Here is a 10,099-nt window from a genome sequence, read left to right on the forward strand (position 1 = left end):
TAACTTGTGGGGCTTTTTAATAATTATAAAAAAGTTGGTCTTCACAAAACTTTAAGAGATCAAAACCTGTCATTTTTCAGAAGGTTAACGATTCCCAAATTTTTAAAGCTAGGGTTTCAAAAGAATCAAACCAAAGGCTCTTCTTCAGTTCTTCTTGGACATAAACTGCAAGTCTGCAATCAATCCTCTTCTTTAGTTTTGCTGGTATGCCTCTATTGCTCTTTGTCAATAATAATGCAATAATATTTATTAATTATAAGTTACAAGATTTGCCACTGCTGTTCTTGGTTCTTGCATTTTGGTTCCATATAAGAAACGCACTATCAGAACAAAACTTCACCCAAAAGGATGTGTTTTGACTTTTGATTTTGTTTTTTTTCTTTTCACAAAGCAGTTCAGGCTTCAGCTTATTTTTATAGAAAATAGTTAGAGAAATAAGGAATAGAGAGATGATAAGATTGCTTTGTATTGATGGGTTTTGTCTTGATTCGACTTGTCTCCTAAGAAAATACTGCTCTATGTACTACAGAAAGGGTGTGAAGTGTGAACCTTACATTGGGAAGTTTAATATATAATAATTCAAATAATAATTAAACTTTAAGTAAATTAATGAATTTAAATTTAACTTTTTATATCAACTTAATTACTAGTCAATCCTTTCCTAAACTAATCTTACTTTTAGGCCTAGGGATATTGTATCATATTAACTCCAACTTCATAAGTACTTAAGTTGTTGAAATATTAATTTGGTTGGATTAAGTTTCAATTACACCTTGAAGTGTAATTTTGTTGTTGTTGTGATTTTTAGGATCTTTTTAGTGAGTGTGGATATGATCACGAAAATTTTCAAGGCTATTCCAACTCCTCAAAGTTCTGGTTCTGGTTCTAGTCCTCCTACGCCGAGTTCTTCTCCATGTCCAATTATTCATGACAATATCAATCCTTCGGCGGTATCAAACAAAGAGAAAATGTTGAATTTGAATCTTGAACCTGATCCCGCAGAAAGAAAGCAAATTTCAGAGTATCCTCCGAATTTACGTGACTGAGTGAGAAGATATTATATTCAACAAGGACCTTGTCAACCTCGTAATTGTAGTTTTCCAAAAAGAGATTTTGGTGGATTTATGCGTCAATTTAATCTTGAATGGTTTAACACTTCATACTCTGGATGGTTAGAATATAGTGTTAAAGTTGATGCAATATTTTGCTTATGTTGTTACTTGTTTAAAAATGAGCATGGAGGACATGGAAAAGTTGGGGATTCTTTCACAAAGAATGGTTTTAGAGCTTGGAATAAAGCTACAGAAAGGCTTAACACACATATTGGAGAGGTGAATAGTCTTCACAATAGATGTTTTATGATGATTAGAGATTTAATTAATCAAGAGCAATCAATTCTAACCTCTTTTGACAAGCAATCTGAAAAAATTAAAAGTGATTATCGAGTTCGGTTGAATGCTTCGATTGATGTGGCAAAATTTCTTTTAAAACAAGGAATGTCTTTCCGGGGCCACGATGAAGGTGAAACTTCTATTAAACGAGGAAACTTTGTAGAACTCTTACAATGGTATGCATATAGGGATGATGAAGTGAAAAAAGTTGCGCTACAAAGTGCTCCACAAAATAACATGATGATTGCTCCAAATATCCAAAAAGAGATCGTTAATGCTTGTGCGAAAGAAATAATTAAAGCAATAGTTGAAGATTTAAATGGAGATTATTTTGGAATTTTGGTTGATGAATCTAAGGACGTCTCTCATAAGGAACAAATGGCTCTTGTTCTGTGGTATGTCAACAAAGAGGGAAAACCTATTGAGTGATTTCTTAGTATTGTTCATGTTAAAAAAACAACTTCATCGTCATTACAAAAAGCAATCTATGATTTGCTTTTAGAGCACTCATTGAGTCCATCTCAAATACGGGGACAAGGTTATGATGGAGCTAGTAACATGCAAGGAGAAATCAATGGTCTTAAAATTTTAATTCTGAAAGATAATCCTTCGGCATATTGTATACATTGCTTTGCCCATCAATTGCAATTGACTCTTGTAGTTGCAAAAAAAACATTATGATGTAGATCAATTTTTTGATATTGTTGCTAATGTCTTGAATATTGTTGGAAGTTCTTTTAAGCGTAGGAATATGCTACGAGAGGATCAGGAAAAAAAACTAGAGGAGCTACAAGTGCTTGGTGAAGTTCATACAGGAAGTGGACTAAATCAAGAACTTGGACTCCAAAGGCCAGGTGATACCCGTTGGGGTTCTAATTTTAAGACAGTGAGTAACTTTATTGCATTATTCTCATCAATCATTAATGTGCTTGAGTTTCTTGCAAGTGAGGATGTAAATTATCTTGAGAGATCAGTGGCAAAAAGTCTAGTGAATGACATAAGATCTTTTGAGTTTGTGCATATGATACATTTGATGTTAAAATTATTAGCAATCACAAATGATTTGAATATAGCTTTGCAAAGAAAAGATCAGGATATTGTAAATGCTATGAAGCTTGTTGGTTTCGCCAAGAGGCAATTGCAAGTGATGAGAGAATCTAAATGGGAATCATTGATAGATGACGCCTCTTCATTTTGTTCCAAGCATGATATTGTGATCCCTAAAATGGATAAGAACTATCATCTTGGAAAGTCAAAGCGTAGGAGTTCAAGTGTTACATATTCTCATCATTTGCGTGTCGAAGTTTTTAATACTGTTATTGATTTGCAACTTTCGGAGCTTAACAGTCGTTTTGATGCGGTGAATAGTAATCTACTTCTTGGTATGGCTAGTTTGAGTCCGGATAATTCTTTTGCAAATTATGATAAAGACAGAATTATGAAACTTGCTACACTTTATCCTCATGAGTTTAGTGGTTCAAAGCTTGAAGATCTCAGTTACGAGCTTGACAACTATATTCTCTTTGTGAAAGAAGACAATGATTTGTCTAACTTGAAAGGACTTGGAGATCTTTCAGAAACATTAGTTGAAACAGATTTGTACAAGACTTGGAGACTTGTGTTTTTGCTTGTGAAGTTAAGTATGATATTGTCTGTCGCTACTGCAATAGTAGAAAGAGCTTTTTCTTCAATGAAGTACATCAAAAATGACTTGCGTAGCAGAATTGGTGATGAATTTTTGAATGACTATTTAGTTTGTTATATAGAAGATGAAGTATTTGAAAGTGTACCTAATGATGCGATTATTGGTCGTTTTCAAAACATGACAACCCGTCGGGTACAATTGTAATGGTGATATTTATTGAACATATATTACGTTAGATGGTTCGGTACTTGTTACATATATATTAAATATCATTGTTCGTATTTCATTCGGTTATTATTGTATAGTACCTTGAGGTATATCCTAGAGTCTAAATCTTGAACCCATAAAATTAAATTTCTGGATCCGCCTCTGCCGATAGGGATATTGACTTTGGTATTAATTTGGTACCAGACACTCAGCCCATTTTTATTCCACCGTATCGTATGGAACCGACGGAGTTGAAGGAATTGAAAGAACAACTTCAGGAACTCCTTGATAAGGGGTTCATTCGGCCTAGTGTGTCACCTTGGGGTGCACCGGTTCTATTTGTGAAGAAGAAGGATGGTTCCATGAGAATGTGTATTGATTACAGGCAGTTGAACAAGGTCACAGTCAAGAATAAGTATCCTTTGCCTCGCATTGATGATTTATTCGACCATCTTCAGGGAGCGAGGGTGTTCTCCAAGATTGATTTGAGGTCCGGTTATCACCAGCTGAAGATTCGGGATTCAAATATTCTCAAAACAGCTTTCAGAACCCGATATGGCCATTATGAGTTCTTGGTGATGTCCTTTGGGCTGACCAATGCTGCAACAGCATTCATGCATTTGATGAACAGTGTATTTCAGCCCTATTTGGACTAATTCGTTGTGGTATTCATTGATGACATCCTGGTGTACTCTCGTAGCCAGGAGGAGCACGCTCAGCATTTGAAGATTGCATTACAGAGATTGAGGGAGGAGAAGCTTTATGCAAAGTTCTTCAAATGTGAGTTTTGGCTCAGTTCAGTAGCATTCTTGGGGCACGTGGTGTCCAGCGAGGGTATTCAGGTGGATCTGAAGAAGATAAAGGCGGTGCAGAGTTGGCCTAGACCGTCCTCAACCACAGAGATTAGGATCTTTCTTGGTTTGGCGGGTTATTATCGTCGCTTTGTAGAGGGATTTTCATCTATTGCATCGCCCTTGACCAAATTGACCCAAAAGGGTGCTCCATTCAGGTGGTCGGATGAATGTAAGGAGAGCTTTCAGAAGCTCAAGACTGCTTTGACCACATCTCCAGTTTTAGTTCTGCCATCAGCTTCAGGTTCTTACACTGTGTATTGTGATGCCTCGAAGATAGGCATTGGTTGTGTTTTGATGCAGGAGGGTAGGGCGATTGCCTATGCCTCGCGCCAGTTGAAGACCCATGAGAAGAACTATCTTGTCCATGATCTTGAGTTAGCAACCATTGTTCACGCCTTGAAGATTTGGCGTCATTATTTGTATGGGGTTCATTGTGAGATCTATACTGATCACCGGAGTCTGTAGTATCTGTTAAAGCAGAAGGATCTTAATTTGTGTCAACGGAGATGGTTGGAGCTTCTTAAGGACTATGATATCACTATTTTGTACCATCCGGGGAAGGCCAATGTGGTGGCCGATGCTTTGAGTCGCCGGGCAGAGAGTTTGGGAAGTTTAGCATATCTTCCAGCAACAGAGAGACCTTTGGCATTGGATGTTCAGACCGTAGCAGGCCAGCTTGTCAGATTAGATATTTCGGAGCGTAGCCGGGTATTGGCTTGTGTGGTCTCCAGGTCTTCTCTTTATGACCGTATCAGGGAGCGTTAGTATGATGACCCCCACTTGCTCGTTCTTCAGGACATGGTTCAGAGAGGTGATGCTAGGGATGTGACTATTGGTGATGACGGCGTGCTGAGAATGCAGGGCCAAATATAGGTGCCTAATGTAGATGGGCTTCGAGAGTTGATTCTTGAGGAGGCCCACAGCTCGCGGTATTCCATCCATCCGGGTGCCGCAAAAATGTACCAGGATTTGAGGCAGCACTATTGGTGGAGGCAGATGAAGAAGGATATAGTTGGGTTTGTGGCTCGGTGTCTCAACTGTCAGCAAGTTAAGTATGAGCATCAGAGACCGGGCGGCTTGCTTCAGAGATTAGAGATCCCAGAGTGGAAGTGGGAGCGGATAACTATGGACTTTTTAGTTGGGCTTCCACGGACTTCGAGGAAGTTTGACGCTATTTGGGTTATTGTGGATCGGCTAACCAAGTTCGCGCACTTCATTCCAGTTGGTACTACTTACTCTTCAGAGCGGTTGGCTAAAATTTACATTCGAGAGATCGTTCGCCTGCATGGCGTCCCAGTTTCCATCATTTCAGATAGGGGTACTCAGTTCACATCGCAGTTTTGGAGGGCCGTGCAGCGAGAGTTGGGTACTCAGGTTGAGTTAAGCACAACTTTTCACCCTCAGACGGACGGGCAGTCCGAGCGTACTATTCAGATATTGGAGGATATGTTGTGTGCTTGTGTCATTGACTTTGGGGGTTCATAGGACCAGTTTCTGCCACTCGCGGAGTTTGCATATAACAATAGTTATCAGTCGAGCATTCAGATGGCTCCGTACAAGGCTTTGTATGGGAGGAGATGTAGATCTTTGATTGGATGGTTTGAGCCGGGTGAGGCTAGGTCTTAGGTACAGACTTGGTTTAAGACGCATTAGATAAGGTGAAATTGATTCAGGAGCGGCTTCGCACGGCACAGTCTAGGCAGAAGAGCCACACGGATAGGAAGGTTCGTGATGTGTCTTTTATGCTTGGGGAGAAGGTCTTGCTGAAGGTATCACCCATGAAGGGTGTTATGAGGTTTGGGAAGAGGGGCAAGTTGAGCCCCCGGTTCATTGAGCCTTTTGAGGTGCTTCAGAGAATAGGGGATATGGCTTATAAGCTTGCCTTGCCAACCAGCTTGTCTAGTGTGCATCCAGTGTTTCATGTTTCCATGCTCTGGAAGTATAATGGAGATCCGTCCCATGTTTTGGATTTCAGCACGGTTCAGTTGGAGGGTGATATGACTTATGATGTGAAGCCGGTGGCTACTTTGGATCGGCAGGTTCGAAGGTTGAAGTCAAAGGATATAACTTCAGTGAAGGTGCAATGGAGAGGTCAGCCTGTGGAGGAGGCCACTTGGGAGACCATGCAGGAGATGCGGAGCAGATATCCACGCCTATTCGATACTCCAAGTATGTTTCTAGACCCGTTCGAGGATGAACGAATGTTTAAGAGGGGGAGGATGTAACGACCCGACCGGTCGTTTCCAGAGTTATCGCCCCGTTTTCCCCATTTCTACTTTTTTTTGGTGTTATTCAGCTATATTATGTTATATCGGGTTAGTTGGTTCGGGTCTGAAAGGAACTCAAAGTGAATTGAGACACTTAGTCTCTAAAGTAGAAACTTAAGTTGGAAAAGTCAACTAGATGTTGACTTATATGTAAACGATCTCGGATTTGAATTTTGATGGTTCTGTTAGCTCTGTTAGGTTATTTTGGACTTAGGAGTGCGTCCAGAATGTGATTTGGAGGTCCGTGGTAGAATTAGGCTTGAATTGGCGAAATTGGAAATTTGACGATTTCAGTCGGCAGTGGAAAATTTGATATCGGGGTCAGAATGGAATTTCGGAAGTTGGAGGTGTGCAAAATTTGAGGTCATTCAAACGTGGTTTGGTTGGTTTTGGCATCGGTTGCCGAATTTGGAAATTTTGAAGTTCTTAGGCTTGAATCTGACGGTAATTTGATGATTTGATGTTGTTTTGAGTGATTCGAAGGTTCGACTAAGTTTGTATGTTGATATATGACTTGTTGGTACTTTTGGTTGAGGTCCCGAGGGCCTCGGGGTGATTCCGGGTGGTTAACGGATTTGTTGAAGTTGGAAATTGCAGCTGGAGCTGCTGCTTCAGCTATTTCCGCACATGCGGAAGAAAGGGTCGCAGGTGCGAGGCCGCTGGTGTGCGTGGGGAGTGTGCAGGTGCGGGAGACGCTGGGTCAAGGCTGGGAACGCAGGTGTGAAGAATTGACCGCATCTGCGAGCCCGCAGGTGCGAGGCTTTGAGCGCAGATATGGAGATGAGAAGTTTGGACTGGTTTCGTAGATGCGCACCTGGGACCGCAGATGCGAGTCCACAGGTGCGAGGAAGGGGTCCGCAGGTGCGGAATCTGGGTGATTAAGTGAGTTGCGCAGATGCGGCTTCTTGGACCGTAGGTGCGGTCGCGCGAGTGCGAGAAAATGGTTAAAGGTGCGAAAAAACCTAGGCAGAAACCATAAATAGAACCCTTCGCAAATTTTGGTCATTCTTCAAAATTTCAACTCGGTTTTTGGAGGTTTTGGGAGAGGTTTGAAGAGGTAATCAAGGGGATTTCGTTGAGGTAAGTTACTTGAGCCCTAATACTTGTATATATGGTGATTTCCCGTTGTTTTAATCATGGCAATTTGTGAAAATGAGGGGTTAGGGCTTAGAAGTTTTGGAGAGTAATTTAAGGATTTGAAGGACCAAACGATGTCGGATTTTGATGAATTTGGTATGGTTAGACTCATGAGTGAATGAGCTTTCTAGTTTTGTAAAAAATTTTGGATTTCGAGACGTGGGCCCGGGGGGCGGGTTTGAGCCAATTTTGGGTTTTGGTCTAATTTTGTAGTTTTGCTTGTGGAATTTATTCCATTAGCGCGTATTGATGGTATTGTACTGATTGTGAATAGATTCGGAGCATTTGGAGGCCGAGTCCAGAGGCAAGATCATTGCGGGGTAGAGATTTGACCGGTTTGAGGAAAGTAACGATTGTAAATCTAGTCCTGAGGGTATGAAACTCCGAATTTTGTATCATTTTACTATTTTTAATGACGCACATGCTAGGTGACGGGCGTGTGGGCGTGCACTGTTGGAGATTTGTGACTTGGTCCGTCTCATAGCAACTGTAAAGTTGCATACTTTGTTGAAACCATATGATACTTATATGTTTTAGAAAGCATTTTTGTAAATTGGGCTGGATGCCATGTTTGGGCCTTGCGCCAATGCTGTTTGGACCCTTAGGGACTGTTTCTTACCATCCTCTCATTGTTTTCGATTGAAAATCTATACTCAGTCATGTTTATACTTGTTTACCGCATAACTCAGTTTTATGACTCTATTTTGATGCATATAAATATTTTGGGCCGAATGCCCTGCTTTACTGAAATGCCCGAGAGGCTTGAGATACTTATGACTGAGTGAGGCCAAGGGCTTGATTTGTGAGGATGAGTGTGGATCGGGGCTGCCCGCCTGCAGCATATTTATGACTAAGTGAGGCTGAGGGCCTGATTGGTGAGGATGAGTATGGATCGGGGCTGCCCGCCTGCAACATACTTTATTATTATCGCACGTGAGTTGTCCGTGCAAATTATAGCGCTTGGGCTGAAGGAGCCCCTCCGGAGTCTGTACACATCCCCAGTGAGCGCAGGTACCTACTGAGTGCGAGTGCCGAGTGCTGAGTGACTGGGAGGCATGAGTGATTGTGAGGTATGCCCGAGTGGTAAGAGTGATTGTGAGGTTTGCCCGAGGGGCAATATATGAGTGATGTTTTGCCTGAGGGGCTGTTTATGATTTCATCATTTTTGCTCACCTTTGCATTGAGCCTTTGTTTGAAAAACTGTTGGAAAAATGTCTTTAAATGATTTTTACTGGAACTGGGTTTAAACTATCTAATTTGATTCAAATCTTGATTTTTAAAAAGCATGTGGTATTTTACTGAGATTTCCTGATACGAACGTTATATGCTTTATTGCTCGTCACTACTGCTCAGTCTTTATTTATTATTGTTACTTACTGAGTTGGCGTACTCACGTTACTCCCTGCACCTTGTGTGCAGATTCAGATGTAGCTGGACATAGTAGCGGTTATTGAGTGTTATGGTTGCAGATTTTCTTGGAGATAGCAAGGTAGCTATTTGGCGATCGCAGCCCCTGCTCTTTTCCCTCTGATCTTCCTCTAGTTGTATTTATCTATTCTCCGGGTTGAGTTAGCCTTGATATTGTTAGACAAATTGTAGTATATGCTCATGACTATTGACACTTCGATGTCGGGCTTTTCTTTTCCGCACTTCTGTTTTTCTTTGATTTGAACTCTTTAAATGGAGGTTTTATGTTAAATAACCTTGAAATTATCTTTAAAATGAAAATATTGGTTTGTTTTGGAAATGAGTCGGCTTGCCTAGTTCCACGATAGGCGCCATCACGACAGGGGTTAGTTTTGGGTCGTGACATCGTAGTCCCTAAAAAGGAAAATAAACTTAGAATGTGCGTAGACTATAAAGATTTAAACAAAGCATGTCCTAAAGACTCTTTTCCTATGCCAAATATTGATCGCATGATCGATACCACGGCCGGCCACGAGATCCTTAGTTTTCTCGATGCCTACTCCGGGTACAATCAAATACAAATGAACCCGTAGGATCAGGAAAAGATATCGTTCATCACTAAGTGCGGCACCTATTGTTATAATATAATGCCATTTGGACTAAAAAATGCCGGTGCCACTTATCAATGCTTAGTAAATCGAATGTTCGAAGAACAAATAGGTAAATCAATGGAGATTTATATTGACGATATGTTAGTTAAGTCCCTACGACCAGAGGACCATTTGACACATTTGTAGGAGACCTTCGATATACTAAGGAAATACTACATGAAACTCAACCCGGAGAAATGTGCATTCGGGGTCGGCTCGGGCAAGTTCCTCGGCTTTATGGTATCAAATTGGGGGATCGAAATCAACCCCGATAAGATCAAGGCAATCGAAGACATCACATTCGTGGACAATGTTAAGGTCGTACAAAGATTAACAGGGCGTATAACCGCCTTAGCCCGATTCATCTCGAGGTCTTTAGATAGAAGTCACAGGTTCTTCTCACTGCTCAAAAAGAAGAACCATTTTGCATGGACCCCGGAATGCCAACAAGCATTGGAAGAATTAAAGCGGTACCTCTCGAGCCCGCCACTGCTTCATACTCTGAAAATGGACGAGCAACTCTACTTGTACTTAGCAGTCT

General features: G+C 41.1%; 2 protein-coding genes across 2 annotated transcripts; both read left to right on the top strand.

The window, feature by feature from the left end:
• Positions 1-1,124: 1,124 nt before the first annotated feature.
• LOC142171791 (uncharacterized) lies at positions 1,125-1,820 on the top strand. Its single transcript, XM_075235495.1, has one exon. It carries the CDS (start codon positions 1,125-1,127, stop codon positions 1,818-1,820), a length of 696 nt encoding a protein of 231 aa, XP_075091596.1.
• A 115-nt stretch (positions 1,821-1,935) lies between these two features.
• Positions 1,936-3,240, top strand: LOC142171792 (uncharacterized). Its single transcript, XM_075235496.1, has 2 exons — positions 1,936-1,968; positions 2,053-3,240. Exons 1-2 carry the CDS (start codon positions 1,936-1,938, stop codon positions 3,238-3,240), a joined length of 1,221 nt encoding a protein of 406 aa, XP_075091597.1.
• Positions 3,241-10,099: the final 6,859 nt, after the last annotated feature.

The sequence above is a fragment of the Nicotiana tabacum genome, chromosome 17, assembly GCF_000715075.1.
Source record: "Nicotiana tabacum cultivar K326 chromosome 17, ASM71507v2, whole genome shotgun sequence".
Taxonomy (NCBI): Eukaryota; Viridiplantae; Streptophyta; class Magnoliopsida; order Solanales; family Solanaceae; genus Nicotiana; species Nicotiana tabacum.